At 40.7% G+C, this 16,497-nt stretch overlaps 2 protein-coding genes across 4 annotated transcripts in view; one reads left to right on the top strand and one right to left on the bottom strand.

Annotated features, from left to right (window-relative positions):
• LOC119177134 (uncharacterized) overlaps positions 1-1,234 on the top strand; it is a 75,709-nt gene extending 74,475 nt beyond the window's left edge. For both annotated transcript variants that reach the window (XM_037428523.2, XM_037428524.2), the window contains one exon: positions 800-1,234. In XM_037428523.2, the coding sequence (XP_037284420.2) occupies positions 800-952 (153 nt within the window). In that variant the 3' untranslated portion in view covers positions 953-1,234. The remainder of the gene's footprint in view (positions 1-799) is intronic.
• Maf1 (repressor of RNA polymerase III transcription Maf1) overlaps positions 1-16,497 on the bottom strand; it is a 70,617-nt gene that overhangs the window by 13,111 nt on the left and 41,009 nt on the right. The window contains exon 6 of one of the 2 annotated variants that reach the window (XM_037428526.2): positions 10,891-12,170. The exons of the other annotated variant lie outside the window; for it this stretch is intronic. Coding sequence (XP_037284423.2) covers positions 12,149-12,170 — 22 coding nt within the window. The 3' untranslated portion in view covers positions 10,891-12,148. Of the gene's footprint in view, positions 1-10,890; positions 12,171-16,497 lie in introns of those variants that run through there. 2 annotated transcript variants of the gene reach the window in all.

Genomic DNA, 16,497 nt, shown 5'->3' with positions numbered 1-16,497 from the left:
TGCTACAAATATCGACAACCAGTTACGTGGTCTACATCGCAATCTGTAGCTTTCCCTTGGAGCAAGCTTCACCACTTTCAAAACGACAATAGCCACGGTATCAAGAGGCATTGCTACCCATAGTGGCTATATTGGTACAGCATGCACTCAAACCAGATCAAGTATAAAAAGAATCTCAATTTAATGTGCATGCTCATTTTGAAGAACATATTAACATTTTAGAGAAAAGTCTCATATGAAGATTCAGGCAGCTAGTAATTCATACAGTAAACAATCCCTTAAAATAGGGTAGTATACTGGTGTCAGTGTGATGCTTAGACTTTTTGGCACTACTTATACTGAGTAAAGAAAAACCAAAAGGTCTCTTACTGTTTGACGCCTCTTTTTTTTTTTACATAATATGATTGGCGCTGACTCGAGATGCCTTATATCCTGTTGGTGTGAAAATGCTGCGTACTGCTGTTGCGATTCATAGACTAATGTTGCAACATTATGCCTGCTCTTAAGGCGAGAACCAAAGATTTTTTTTAATAATAAGCTTAACCTATCTTTCAAATGACTATGAAAACACGCACAGGTATCACCTATTTCATGCAAACATATTGTACTCCATATTTCAAGCTTGAAAGTGCTGCACTGTTATTTGATTGCTCGGCACTTTTCGATATATTCTAAAACTAGCAGCTTTCTGTTCATATTAGCGCGATGTCAGAGCTCAGAAATAGTGAAATGTCAATCCGAAATTATTGTATTGGTTATTGTACTAATGTTGAATTTTTTCCTCCTCTCTTCTTCCCAGGAGCTGCACATTCTCAGAGAAAAGAACCTCAAGCAGACGAAAGAAATCGCCATGCTGCAAGTCCAACTCCACAGCCAGAAAATGAAACAAGGACAAAAAGGCACGCTCAACCAAACAGCAAAAGAAAACGTGCTGCCCAAGCCTCCTATGTGACAACTTTTCCAAGAATATTTTCTTATATTTTGTATATTTTTTATCAAAATATATTTTATCACTGACGTATGATGACATTTACAAATGTGGTTAAAAATGTATTTTTAACAACATCCTTCATAATATCACCGTCATCATTTTCTAATCCTCTTAAAATAAATGTAGCCTCTTGTAAATGTAACTGTAGCAAACTGTAAATGAAATAAATTTATACTCCATAGTTATTATGCTTATGTCCTTGATCATCGATATGCTGAATAAAGGCTGAATTGCTGTGCTGAATGAATGCTTTTCTTCAGGTTATTGGAAACTTGGCAGAAGCTGATAATGCTGAAACGATGACAAATACCAGGCATATTCAAAAAGTAAAAGCAGTTTTCTTATGTTTAACTATTCGCAAGTCAGAGTCAAGTGGAACACATGCAGCCTCTTCAAATAATTGCTTTTGAAGGCACTGTTTCAATCCTGTATTTGTTTACTTGGCAGTGAATGCAGACTACAATGTTTGTGCAAATGATCACTTCTACCTGTGGTGAGGTGTGTGCTGCGATTTGATTTTGAATGCGAAGCATTTCTTAGCGAACTTCAGCGACTTTGAGCGTATCTATTTATCTACCTATCTAGTAGCTTACGACTTTCATCTCTCCTGACCGTTTCGATGATGGGATCTATACCATAATTTTTATGGCATAGATTGTATGGTCAGCATAAGTGACTAGTCATAACATGAAATCATGACATGTCATGATTTACATTATATGGTCTTGCTGCTCTTGCAGTGGCTTTGTTCACATGACATGATGTTGCAAAACTGGTTTGGTATGACATGGTGAACATAATTGGCAGGCCCTAATGGGGAAATCATGACATGCATGTCATGGAAGTCATGACTACATGCCATATGGTCATAGTGCGCTCGCAGTCGTTTTGCTGGCTTCACATATACCAAATTTGGTATTATGAGATATGAATAGATGAAGGTATATGACTGCATCAAATGCAATAATCATGACATACATGTCATGCAAGAACATGACTACATGCCACGCTCGTGATAAGCACACGGCCGTTTCACTAGCTTCACATATATTAAATTTGGTATGCAAGATGTGAATAGATGACGAACGTGCATGCCAGGCACAAACATGATAATCATGACATGGAAGTCGCGTACGGCACAATTTACATGCCTACAACTGCTGGGGCTGTTATTGGAAACATAAGTGGTGCCGTCACTACGAGACTATAAACAACATACTTGCATCTTATCCAGATACCTGAGTGTGCATATCATTTCTACTTGTGTTTACTGTGTACTAAATCTATGCACCTTGTAACGTTGTAATGATTTTAAAGTGACATATCAACCTTCATTGGTGCTTCGCATATCATCGATTCCCACTACGTGAGATCTGCCAATTTTTTTTGTGTAAAAAGATTGGCTCGTAAAATTCATGAAGGGTTGTCTAGTTTATGCATCTATCATTAAGTGAATGAAAGCTGGGAGAATCGCGTAGATTTTAAAAAAAGTGGCACCACCAATTTGCCTGATAAAGAGTGGAGTGGTAGGCAGAGCATTAAAACCAATGAAGTGGTTAGCATGAACCAAGAACTGGGATTTCATTAAAAATTCTGGAGTTTCCTGTATTTACATAATTGTCTTTTGGGTATCGCAAGCTAAGCTAAGTAGATTCTCACCACCAACACTTATCAACTGGAGGAGCATTTTTGGACCACTACACTCCAACCAAGATATATGTGAAGCACAGAAAAAAATTCTTTATATATATTTTTTAATATTGGCAATATATTCAAGGAAGTTTTAAAATCGTTCAATTTACACAAAAAAATTCTATGTCGGGACATATGCAGGGACATATACCGATATCATGGATATCGGTCACAAACACACAAGCCAAACAGCCTATGCAGCAGAGCCATTCCTCACATTAACAAAAAAAAACATTAAAGACTGTTGTTCTGTACTGGCAACTCCCGTGCAGGCTTTTGTTCGAATGGATCAAAGCAATGGAACATTATGAACACTGCTCAGAAAGTATTACAACGATGTAAAATATACAAGTATTACAACTATGCAAAATTGCCACTAAGCAAAATTTTCACAGACATCCTCGGGAACATATGCAAGAGTCGTGGCACGCAAAACAGTGTTTGCCTAATTATAACCAGAAAATAGGCTGCCCAAAACTGGCAGCAAGTGGAAATAATTGTCAGTAAAGTAACTGCGATAGCCCCTCCCTCTTGAAATGGCATACCGAAACAGTGGTAAAATCATGAACGAAGTAAACAGTGTGCACAGGAGAGTATGAAAGGAAGCAGAAAGCAAACAGCAGCAATAAGTGCTTAAGGAGTCAGTTATAAAGGAAAACTGGCAGTAATGGCTTTTTTTTATTATTATTGTTGTTGTTTTCTGGAAGTGCAGTAAAAAATCTAGCTTTTTTGCATGACCGTACAATAGCACAGTGGCGACAGAAGAAACATATTGCAACTACAATGAGGAACATGGAGACAAAATGGACAGCTCATGCAGCCCAGATATGTGTGTGCAAGTTTGTAAAAGGAATCCGCTGCCAAATAAAAACCAGCACTGCTTCATTGCAGCACTGGCTGCAGCATTGAACCGATGATGGTCCCTGGAACTATTTGTGTGCAGCATGCAGCAGACGAAACGTGTTTGTTTTTGGAGAGAAGATGTCGGGCTCCACCTGCAGTGTAGTGATTGTTGGAAGGAAGAAGTACTAAATTTCTATTGTCGCATACACCTACTGTGAGGCTTTATGCGGGACTTATTGCAACTTAGTCGGTACTTTTCAACATTGCTGTGTATTAATGAAATTTTACTGTAGAGAGTTTCTGCCCGAGCTATTTGCTTGTGGCCTGAACTGCACATATGTTTTAGTGCACTGATCTTCCCAGTCTGCCTTGCACGTGTGCTCTAGATCATTTCAGGATTTGCGAAATATGCCAGGTTTCGATGGAAGCCTGTTTGGACAGGAAGTAACCTCATGAAAATTAAGAAAAACACAAATGTGAAAATGTTTTGGCTCCCCTGACTGGAACCGAAACATGTTCACATTCTTTTTCATGGTTGCTGTCTCTCTTTTGATAATTATGATGCTAGCAGAACATTTTTTAAACCAGGGGGTATTTTAACAGCTTATACATGAGTAAATACTGTAATGTTGCTGTTAGAATGTAGACCTGTCACCAAAGTATGGAGGAAGGCTTTCCTCCATGCATCAGAGCATGGAGTAACGGTAAGACATCTTGCATGTTTTTTTTTTTACTTTCTCACCGCAAAATTAATGGACACACTAGTGAGTTATACAAAGGAAAATAGCCATTTAGCTAAGGAAGGCTGCTATATTTTGCAGCCCTATGATGGAGCATGTTGTAGCCTTGTTGGGAGAGGTGAAGAAAATGAGAGACCCAAAAGGGCAGTAGTGAAGTTGTGGTGGTGTGTGGGCCTCTCCGCAGGAGGCACCAAGTTTTATTCCCAGTGCTGCTGGGCACTTACACATATAATGGGGAGAAGGATCTGCTGATATATTATGTATATGCACAAAATGGGGGGGGGGGGGGGTAGAGGGTTGTTTGAAGCTGTTGGTGCTCCTCAGTGTGGGTACTAGTGTCTAGAAGCTGGTCTCTAGTTCACACTCCCTTATTTTGTTTGCCCTTGCTCCAATATAGCTGAGCCATGGTTTCATGGGCATTACAGACATTGACCTTTCTTAACCATGAAGCATTATTGGGCGAGTACCCTCAACCCCAAATGCCAGGTGAGGTACCTTCGTGTCCATCAGAAAAACCCATGGGCACGTGCCGCCAGTGCTTAGTGACACTAGCTATCAAACCAAGTACCTCTGTTACAGAGGTGGGTGTTCTACAACTTCACTGCAGCTGAAGTTATACAAGACACCTGCACTAAAACACTGCGTGCTGCAAGTACCGTCTCTCTTTCTACATGAATGTGTGCACAATAGGTCCAATTTAAATGTGTATGGTTTCTTGGATAAATAATTCGTCTGTAATGCAATTCAAGTAAATACTGTGCAAATTTTCAGAATCAACAAAAAAAACACATCTTTACTTCAATCGTGTCACTACAGATGAATTATGGGCACCTATTCTTTTCTGTTACTCTCTCCCATGCAGGGTGATGTTATATACTGTAGTTATACAGTGTTAAACCTTGGGTTTAACTTGGGACTGTAGTTGTTTGGATACCAGAGATTTTTAAAATATCGTTTCAAAACTTGTAGTCTGTATATTGCAATCTTTTAAGTGAGTATAAATATTCGAAAAAAAAAAACCAAAAGTTAAATGTACTATTGTCAGTTAAGCTTGATGGCAAAACATTTCAAAATCAACTTTTTAGAAAGGACCTGCCTCAATGAAAGCCTGCTGTGCAGGCAGGGTAGATGTAGTTGGCTGCCCAAAGCTATTTCACTGGCAGATCACTGACGACAGCTTTTATCTGCCACCCAGAGCTACGGCAGATGTATACCACAAGGCTGTCTGGAGCTCTACAAGGGATGCAAAAAAGCCTTTTTTTTCTAAGTACAGAGGATAAAAATTATGGTACCATAGTTAAAATAAAAAAGAAAGCTGCATTTATTTTTAGTAGTATTTATTCTACAGTTTAGAAAAAAAAATACTAAGGTACTCGGCTGCTGACCCGCAGGTCGCAGGATCTAATCTCAGCTGCGGCAGCAGCATTTTCAATGAAGACAAAAATGCTGTAAGCTCGTGTGTTCACATTTGGGTGCACGTTAAAGAACCCAGTTGGTCGAAATTTTCGAAGCCCTCCACTATGGCATCTCTCATAATCATATGGTGGTTTTGGGACGTTAAACACCACATATAATATCAAAGAAAAGAAAAATAAGGTGCCCTCAAGCTTTGCCTCCAAGAGGTGAACATGATAGCGATATCCTGTCCCTAGTGCTTATTTCAACCACTTAGTGCATACCTTCTATTGTATCATATTACTCGAGAAGTTTAAATTGTGGATTATACAATAGAATGCATAAAGTTGAAAGTGGGTGTTTCAGTGAAGCTTTCACATGTGGCTGCATTCTGTGTAATGGGTAGCGTGCTTTAAACCAAAAGCAGTTATGATGCGCGTTAAATCTTTTTGAACTTTCTATGCACCCACTATGTGGTTTTGAAGGGCCCGTAAACCACCCAGAGGTCGAAATTCAGTTGTGGTGGGGAAATTGTGCACGGGTGTGTGACGACCACGGAGCCATGAGAATTTTTCGAAACGGTGTAGTAATAGCAGAGTTGGACGCGTTTGATTATCGAAACCGTGATGACACCACCTTTCACTCTCTCCTGTGCTTCCCTCCACTGGTATCCTCTCCCATGCTGCTTTTCTCTCTCGCCAAGCGCCCCTCCCATGCCCCTCCCAATCTCGCGTGGCATACATCATCACTGACGCGCTGCTTGAAACACTGTCTATTTCTGGCTGCCGTAATTGTGCCAGTATGGAACCTGCGTTGCGCGCACGCCTTGAAAGGATTGCCGACGCGACGGACCCATACGGGGACACACCGTGCCCTGCACATGTTACACGCACACAGGCAACACGACGAACAACATCTTGCAGTGCGTACAGCTGCTTTCAGACTGACCAAAAGTCATAGGCTCCTAATTGTTCGACCAGTCACAGCATATTTGGCATATTTGGCTAGGCTCGTCAGAGATGTGGCACGGCGTATCACGCAAAGGGCCAAAAGGCATGGGAAGGAGGAGGGATTGCTTCTTGTAATTGTGGCATGCTGGCGGCTCGTAGCGCTACCACGTGCAGAATCATTGAATGCGATGGCATTTTGCACATGATGCACACGATTACTTGAAATGCTTGAAAAAATATCGGAGGTGGTTTATGGGTCCTTTAAGGGGAGATGCGATTTGAAAAAATAAAAGCAAGTAAATATAATCTGTACCCAAGTGCATTGAAATTGTCACTGTATAGTATATAGGCCTTTATGCTGATTTCAAATATGTATATTTAGTTTTATATTAAGTTACACATTTTCAGTTTTATACCATGACAATGTGTAACATATAGTTGGTTTTGGACAAACTTTTATGCCACTAAACATTTATACATATAAGAGATTTTGATGGACAAGAAAAAGTGTAATGTGAGAATGATTAGAATTCTTGGCCCATACTAGCCGTTCACTTTATGTTTGTAATAATTATACAGGAGTTATAAAGCTTTAAAGGAGATACTTACACCCTTCACATGTCAAGAAATATGTGGGCGAAATTTCATCCCAATCCGGCTATTGTAAATACCAAAAACATGATGCCTAAACTCAAAAAGTTGCCCGAAAATCAATCTTGAGAAAAACACATGTTAAAGGTGCAAGTGAAAGCTTATTTATGTGGCAAAGATATGTTTTTTCAAGATGGTCTCTTCCATCATGACAGCTTGGAAATCATGGTTATTTTGAGCATGGGATTTAGTGAACTCCTCATGCAAAATGCAATAACAAGTAGTCAAGTGACAATTTCCAGAAGACTCGGACAATGAGTTCGTTTTAGTTTTTGATAGCCACCTTGTGCTTTTTTAAAAGCAATTTTAACCTATCTCAAGTTTGATTGCAATCTTTTGTTTTTTGTCGTGAAAGGAAAGAAACTATGTAAGAGCTAACAAAAATGAAAAATATGTAATTTCGGGAAAAAGCTATGTTTTTTGACTTCTGTTTCAGAAACACATAATTTTTAAGCATTTCGTTACGAAACTTTCACGGGTTATGTATTTTTATGTGCTTATTTCAACCATGCAATTATTGTTCTAATGCAATATGTAGTTTTAAAATTATTCAGTCATTTCTGGATTGTTAGGAGCAAGATTTATTTCCTAACTGTGAGTGTGAGAAAGCAAGTCAGCATGTCACAATAACCTGAAATATATACTTTGAGGCAATATATAAAAATTTACATTTGCCCTACGGCAGCAATAATTTATGTACCTAATGAACACACTATATCCTTAAAACGTGTCAAGTTTGAAAACGCTGCTTGCATTACTTTTGGAGAAAAAAAATTGGGAATACGTAACTTCTTTTAAACTGTCGCAAAATTAGACATTTTTAAAAGCTATTATCTTAAGGTCTACAAACTTGAAACGTATGAATTCATTCTTCATTAGACATGCAATTCAGGTAAAAAATATCTTCCTTGAAACAAAAATATTTGTCTTTTTATAGCATCTGCAATTTTCGAAAATGACAGGTGACGAAATTGGTGCCTCCGTGTTGGTGAAGTTTGATATTTTTTTTCTCGTAAGTTATGCCGTTAATCATAAAACGAAGTTGACTTTCGGGCTACCTGGTGAGAGGTGCACGAAATATAAAATACCTAATGAAATCTAAAATATCAACTTTTGTACCCGTGTCGATCTCTCGTGGAATCACCCTATGGCAAATTTTAAATATCACTTACATTTAAGCACATTTTTTTTTCCATGGCAGCCTTAAACAATAGGGGGTGAACTTGACTTATCTCAGGAACAAGATGAGTTAAGGAAAACTAACGAAAACTACGCATGAAAAGAACGCAGGTCTGCCCCCTTAAGTTGGTTGGAGATAAAATAGTTTCTCAGTTTACTTACCCAACAAGACTGATTTCCGTCTAACATTAACCTTCAGGCCTAGGTTCAAACATCACTTAGACTCGCAAATTTCTATTAGTTATTTTATTTGAATATTTCTTGATTTTTCGGTCGGGCACATAAGATTTTTCACTCACAATCAACGACACCAACACCGAAATTTCTGTAAAACGAGCTTTCTAATGCTACCGCATTAAAAACTGAAACCCGGCTATCCAAGGACCATCCTTCCCCTTGCTTTTTCAAGGCAGATAGACAGAGAAATGGCATCTTGCGCTGTCAAGGCGAAGAGAAATTTTCCTTGCTGTACAGTGGTATTAGGCTGCTTCTCTTCCACTGTTGAGGAACAGTACCACTATGCCATAAGTTCTTGAACCATGCTGGAAGCTGTCTTCTTGAATGTTGTCCAATATGTCCCAAAGGTGGTATGCAAAGATTGAAGAACTAGACTTTCATCATCCTGTAAGGTTGAGGCCTAGAATTCTGTTACACTGTAGTATAAGAGTTCCTGCACTAGTGGTAGCAATTGTGAGTGGTTTCAATCTTGTGTACGAAAAGGACCTATGCCTCCTCTGGGGCACATTAAACACCTTTTTCTAGTGTGGCTTCTTGTGTGCTGTCCACGGTCCATTGGAGTGCACCTTGGACATACCCTAGCAATACCCCCCTTTTTTTTTTATCTACATAATAATATTGTTGACATAGATTTTGTAATGGATGCAGGGGATGCTCTGCAGTGCACAGTGTACATGACAAATGACAAGTCTGAGGTGTGAGAGATACTGAGCCTTGGAGTATTGAAGGGGGACACATTGAGTTAGAACTAGAACTTATATTAAGACTTTGACATAGTTGTACAACTTGATCTAGTGCTACACAGTTTTCAATTCTTGCAGCATGGCATTGTGCACTACACTGCAAAAGGCCTGTTGTAAATTGCTTGAACCTCTGGCTGGGAAGCCACGTGCATCGAACGATTTTGGCGACGACAAAATAGAAGAGAACCAGCTCATAGGCACGGATGCTCAATAATACAGCTTTCTCTTTGCCTCTCTCAATTTTTTTTGCATCTTTGGAAATCAAAGCATGGTTTTCCTCCAAGGCTTTCTTAGGTCAGTAATGATAATAGCCTTCAGTTAAAGTGCACCTGGTGTCTTGGGAACATGCTCTTCAATTTGGAGGTATGTTGCGCTTGAAATGCACTTCCTGTATTCAACAATATTCTGGGATATGTAGGTAGTTTTTCCCGTCTAGTTCAGTGCGAAGTCGATCAAGAGCTGTACATTCCATACGATTCTTACACAAAATGTTAAGGAGATTAGTTTTAATTTGGGGATGGTTTGGTGTTAGCCAGTTTTTAGTATAAAAAAAATTAGTTTCCTATTTTGATGGCACTTGGCGTCTGTCACGCTTTGTTCACCTATGCCAGGTTTGACGTAACTATATAGCAGTCTGGCATCCAAAATTACCAGTACAAGTGTACCGAATTTCCACATGCTCCACTAGTATTCAGCATTACACTGGTGTGGCCATAACATTAAGAAAGCAGTTGATCGTATTTTATATTCTACTCTACTGTCTGATCTTTGGGTTGCTTTTTTTCAGCATTACTAAAATTAAGCCAATTAGACAAAGAAAAATAGCCTATAATGTTTGTATTTTAATATCCAGAACTTTTTCTCAGAAATGCAGAATTTGAAGCTGAAGTTCGGTCTGGTTGGTTTTCACTTATTTTTGCGGAACAAAACAAGGACACAGAGAGATGCACACATCTAACAGTTATTCTGTGCTCACATTTGTCCTTGGTTTGTTCTACTATAATATGAAAGCTTATAATTTGTAAGTTACCATATGCTCTGTAAAGTATTTAAGATATTATTAGTTAAGTTTATTAAACAGTGAAAGTTAAGTGTTCTAGTTTCTCATGCAATCAATGTGCACCTACTGTATACAAAAAACACAACTGTAGTTGCTGTCATGGGAATTTATAAAAATTTGGCATACTAAAAAAAAAAAAAGCTGCATGAATTCAATTACTGGATTTGTATATTAAAAAATGCAGCATATTTAGTCTTTCTGGCTGCCACTTCATATTTGTGTTCCGTTATGAATTTGACATTGAGCTTCATTGTTTCTCGTCACAGATTGTAGATGGAAGCAGCCAGGGATGATGTTTCAGAAAGCACTTGTTATGGAAAGCAATATGTCTGACTGCTGTTTCTCTTCAATCACTATGCATGTATTTATAGCATGCTTAGCTATATTACGAAATTCAAGAAACACCAAATTGTTTTTATTTTTCTTTATTTCTGGATTAAATAACTAAAATCTGCATTAAAAAGAAAGCTCATAAACTGCTAATAACAGCTTGCTTTTCAAACACTAAATAAGCAATACAGACCAAGAGACGTGGCAGCAATGCAGCCAAGGAAGGGAAAAAAACGCACAAAACAAATGGCTACTAGCAGTGTGGCAGCTTGGGCTAGTTGGTATGGCATGACGATAGTTATAGCGCGAGAACGAGACGACGACACAGAGAGCAGTCTAGAACAGCTCTTTTAAGAGTTTGTACTGGCAACCAGTGGTGTAGCCAGGCGGTGGCACCCCCGCCCCAAATTATTTTCGCAATGGCATACAGTGTGAAAAAAATAACCATTTTAAAAGGTGTCTCCATCCCCCCCCCACCCCCCCCCCCAAAAAAGAAATTCTGCCTATGCCCCTACTGTCATCTGGCTACGTGTACAAAGTTCAGCATAAATAATTTGAATATGAAGGATAAAAATGAAATGTTCATAGGATAAAAAGCCACTTTCTGACACAACTGCATCAAGCACAAGACCAGTTACGTAAACACCACACACAAAAAGGGTTGACTAATGCAAGCCTGCTTTGCCACGAAAATCCGCTACCAGACAAAAGAAAACAGAAATAGAAAGAAAATATAAGAAAAGAACTTTAGCCTAATACAGCTTATTGCTTAGGTATAGTCTAGATCAGTCCATTAAATAGATATGGCTGCAAAATTCGCAGCAAGATTTCAACTATTTTTTCCAAATCATGGTCGTATTTGCTGCAGAATTCACAGCAATATGTCGTTTTTTTTTCTTAACATGGTCGTATTTGAGCAGCTGTAGTTAATCATAATTCTGGTGTGGTCGGACAATGCTCATTCTGGTATCCTGTACGACATGGATGCGATGAGTAACAGAAAAGATTTAAAGTGCAAGAAAAGGCAAGGGATGTTATAGTAAAGGCAGGTACTGTTAGTTCAACCAGGCAATAAAGCAAGATTTTTGTCTAAAATCCTTCACTGTACAGTTAAAAACTGGTTAATGTTTTATGTGTAGACAGTGTAACTTTATATACAATTCTTAAGTGTATGCTGTGATCAGCCAATTGTATGACTTGTGTACTAATGTGGAAAATGTAGTGAATGTACTGAATGACCAGGTGCAAAGAGCGGACGGGAGATTCCGGTGATGTGCCTGTTACAAGTCGCATGGATGCTTGCTGTTCAAGTGATGCACCATTCTTGAGGCATTCTCTTAGAATGCCTCTTGCGTGACCCTGCAGGTAAAAAGCAGTAACAGGAATGTTATTCATGACAAGTGTCATTAGACCACAAGCAACACCAACACAAGTTCTCGTATTACTAACCTGCTCTAACAAATTAAGATTTTGGAAATTCTCTATATACATGGGGGGAGGGGGTCAAAAGTTCCCAGGCTGCAGCACATAGCTGAGGAGCGGCAGCTCCCTATCACGGCGCTGCCATCTCAATCTCACCTCGGCATATGCTAGGGTAGTGCCTCCTCCATTTTGCTGGGCCTGGGAGAAGGAGCGGAGCGCAACGGGAACCAGCCATCGGCGTTAGTCGGCTTTTAACCGCTGAACGCTACCACTCAAGTGAACCGGCCATCATGTCTTCACTCGCGAAAATCAATGCCGGGGCTGAGTTGGAAGTAGCGATATGGTTCAGTGTTCAGATGTATTCGCGAGGTTTAAAGTATAACAAAAACTTGTAAATGGGAAATTATGACGCTGTGGTCATTATAGGCAACCATCCCATTTCAATGGCATGAGTCATTAATGACTATTTGATTGAGGCGCTCGTGCGTCATCAGCTAGGCAGATACCAAGGCCAGAGCAAGGGATGAGCAGAAGATCATTTCGTCGCTGTTATGTTTGCTTTACTGAGAGTCGACTTTTGACAGCAGCATTTGCTGAGAGCTAATACGCAAAGCTGGGACACTTCATGTTCCTTGATGTGAGCGCTGAATAGAAGATGAAAGAAAGAGCTGAGGTGCTACCAGTGTAGGACATTTGCAAGCCATGCGCTATAGCATAGTTAATGCGCTAAATAGCATGGAATGTCTGCTTTCAAAGATCAATATACGTGATCACTCTATTTCTTTGTAAAGCTTTCAAGAATTTCATTTGTTGCCAATGAGAAAAAGCATCATCTGGTGCCAGAAAATGAACTATGCCATGTGATCCCACTATTTCAAAGCTTGAGGAAATTAAACCATGGTGGTGGGAAAAACAAACGAAAAGTTGGAGGGCACTTCAGCTCCACCTTTGAGATAATAAATAATATCTGTGGTTTTACGTCTCAAAACCACGATATGTTTATGAGAGATGTAGAAGAAGATTCAGAAAATTTGTGGGTGTAGGGGTAAGTTGTTGGGGCAGAGACTTGTGAGGGACAACAGGAGTTTCATAGATATCAATGCGAGTTTCAAGCATTTCTTTGAGCTGCCCCGCCGCTGTTGTCTAGTGGCTAAGGTACTCACTCGGCTGCTGACCTGCAAGTCTTGGGATCGAATCCTGGCTGCGGCGGCTGCATTTTCTATGGAGGCGAAAATGGTGTAGGCCCGTGTGCTCAGATTCGGGTGGACATCAAAGAACCCCAGGTAATCGAAATTTCCAGAGCCCTCCACTACGGCATCTCTTATAATCATTAGGGGGTTTTGGGACGTTAAATCCCTCACATTTCCTTGAGCTGCTTGATTTCATTCTGATTAAGCAAATATTTAATAAGAGAGCTGCTAGCGTCTTGTGAGAAGCTGCTATTCTGGCAGACTACTCCTGCCCAGCTCACCGTTGTTGAGTTGATGGGCAGCCTCTCCAGGTTGTGTGGGGTCAGTGAAGACCAAGCTTATTTTGATGAGAGGGAGCTTGGCTACTGTAACAGGATTCTTGTTGCAAGAGCTGCTCTGTGGCTTCTCTTGCCCTGGGCGTTGACAGGAGGCATGTGTAGGATTCTTAGCCAGAAGTGCCAATTTAGTTTCTGGAGGTGATATTGGTGGTGTCCGTGATTGGTAACAAAGTCTATACTCTGAGCAGCCAATCTCGCATGCTCCGTTAATGAAGATGCAGGTAGGGGTGCAGATGTGGTCCTTGGGAGGATCAGGCATTCCGCATTAGGGACAGAGAGCTGTGGTTTAACAGGGACAGACACCTCGACCGTGGCCAAGCTGCCACCACTTAGCACATGCTTCCACTTTTTGCCCATATGGCTGGCAGCAGAGGTCTGTATGGAGCCCATTGTTCAAGCAGCCAGGATGTTAATTACTGGACTGGACTCTCGAAGGTTGGACAACACATTCCCTCCCACAAGTAAAGCCAGTGGGCTGGTGATGTCCTTGCATGAATTTTTGGGGTCTGCCACGTGCGTGGAGACCTTGTAGCTCTTGTCAGCAGGTGCTGATAATTTTTTTGTTAGTCTCGCTGGGCCAGAGTCAATCTAGCAATGTTGCAGCCACAGAGGGGCCAATAGACTTGATCACAATGTCGCAGAGAGCTAGTAATGTACGGGGTCTGTTAGAAAATTATCCGACCTTTGGTGGAAGAAAAAAAACTGGCAGAAGTGGAGCATTGGAAACCAAATCCCCCTCAAAGTAGTCCCCTTGGGACTCCACACACTTCTCCCAACAGTGCTTCCATTGTTTGAAGCATTCTGAGAAGGCCTCTTTTGGAATGGACCATAGCTCAGCTGTCGTTGCAGCCATAATGTCCTCCCTTGTCTGAGATCGCTCTCCTTTCAATGTCCTCTTGACTTTGGGAAACCGCCAGAAGTCGTAGGGGGCCATATCAGGAAAGTAAGGAGCCTGTTGAACTACAGGAGTCTGACTTTGCGCCAAAAAAAGTCTGAACTAAGTGTGAGGAATGTGCAGGAGCATTGTCGTGATGGATGCGCCAGTTTCCTGTTGACCACAAGTGAGGTCTCTTGCGCTGCACAGCATCACGCAGGTGACGAAGGACATCCATGTAGTACTTTTTGGTGATTGTTTGACCCTGTGATGTGTACACGTTGTGTACCACACCACGGGAGTCAAAGAAAGCACTCAGTGTAACTCTGACGTTGCTAAGCACTTGGCGAACCTTCTTTGGTCTTGGCGACGTGGAATGCTTCCACTGTGACAACTGGGATTTGGTTTCCCCATAGTACATGTACACCCATCACTTGTCACCAGTGATAATGTTGTTCATGAAGTTATGGTCGCTGCTTGTGAAGTCTAGCATGTCCTGTGAGACTTCAACACGAAGTTGCTTTTGCTCCACCATGAGTAGTTTTGGCACAAATTTCGCTGCTACTCTCTTCATGGCCAAATATTCGGTCATAACCGGATGTGCAGAGAAAGTGCTCATGCCCACCTCTTCCACAATTTCCCGGATAGTCACACAACGGTTCCACATCACCACAGCATTCACTTCGAAAATGACCTGGTCATTTCGGCATGTTTATGGCCGACTGGAGCGTAGCTCGCTCTCCACTCATGTGCGGCCATCTTTAAATTGATTGTACCACTCCTTAATTCGTGTGCAGCTCACAGCGTCATTACCGAAAGCCGTCTCAAACTTCCAGGTAGTTTTCACTTGGCTGTCACTCAGTTCCTGGCAAAATTTGGTGCAGTAAGGCTGCTTCAGTCGCTCTGTCATTTTCCTTGCAATGAAAAACCGACGAGAGCACTGCGCACTATCTCACTGAAATGCCCCAGCGACTGACACTATTAGCAGGCGGGAAAAAATTCACGCATGCGCATGAAGCTTCAAGGTCGGCAGATGCTAGCGCACTTGTTTCAACTCCATCGGGTGCTCGCAAAAAAAATAAATAATATAGGATTCTTTTTTAACAGACCTTGTAAGTGTTTGAAGTGCACACTTGAAACAGAATATTGCTATCGCATTCAACTCTTAAAGGCGAAGCTTAAGGGTCCCCAGATTTCTTTTGTGAGCGATTGTAGCCTGGAGCATCATCCACAGTACCATCAAAGCTTATCTAGCATTTCATTTATTGCCACTATGATCAGAGGGTTATGAAAACAGCATGCTGCTATTTTTGCATTTCTTTCCATCCCTCCTGTCCTGTTAAGGCTTGAGAGAAGCACGATTGCAACATAAGCTTTGTAATGCACGCAGCCGTTCAGCACCAACTTCCCGTAATCTACTCGCATAGCACCGCCACGCGGCAGCGGGGCCATAAAAGTGTGATTTAAAGGTAAACATATTTGACAGAGATAAAACAATCTCTCCAGCCACTTCGTATATATTTATTAATGTTAAAATTCTGAAGAAAAAAAAACTAAAAACTGGCCCAACATTTCTGCATCAATTCGGTCCCTTAGTTGCCCCAGAGGAAGGAACCGAATTGTCCCAAAATGTCAGATCAGTTTTTAGTTTTAACATTAAACACTATAGACTAAAAATGCCTGAAGAGTTTGTTTTATTCATGCAATTTTCACCCAGCCAGACAAATCTGTCAAATATGTTTACCTTATAAGCATATATTTACGGCCCCGAGCACGTTCGTACGCGGCAAATCGACTTGTGCAGATGTCTGAGAGCCGCAGCGTGTCCATAGAAAGGTAAACACACCATATTGATCTCTGCA

Source organism: Rhipicephalus microplus, chromosome X (assembly GCF_043290135.1).
Source record: "Rhipicephalus microplus isolate Deutch F79 chromosome X, USDA_Rmic, whole genome shotgun sequence".
Taxonomy (NCBI): domain Eukaryota; kingdom Metazoa; phylum Arthropoda; class Arachnida; order Ixodida; family Ixodidae; genus Rhipicephalus; species Rhipicephalus microplus.
This window is presented reverse-complemented; position numbering and strand designations above follow the sequence as displayed.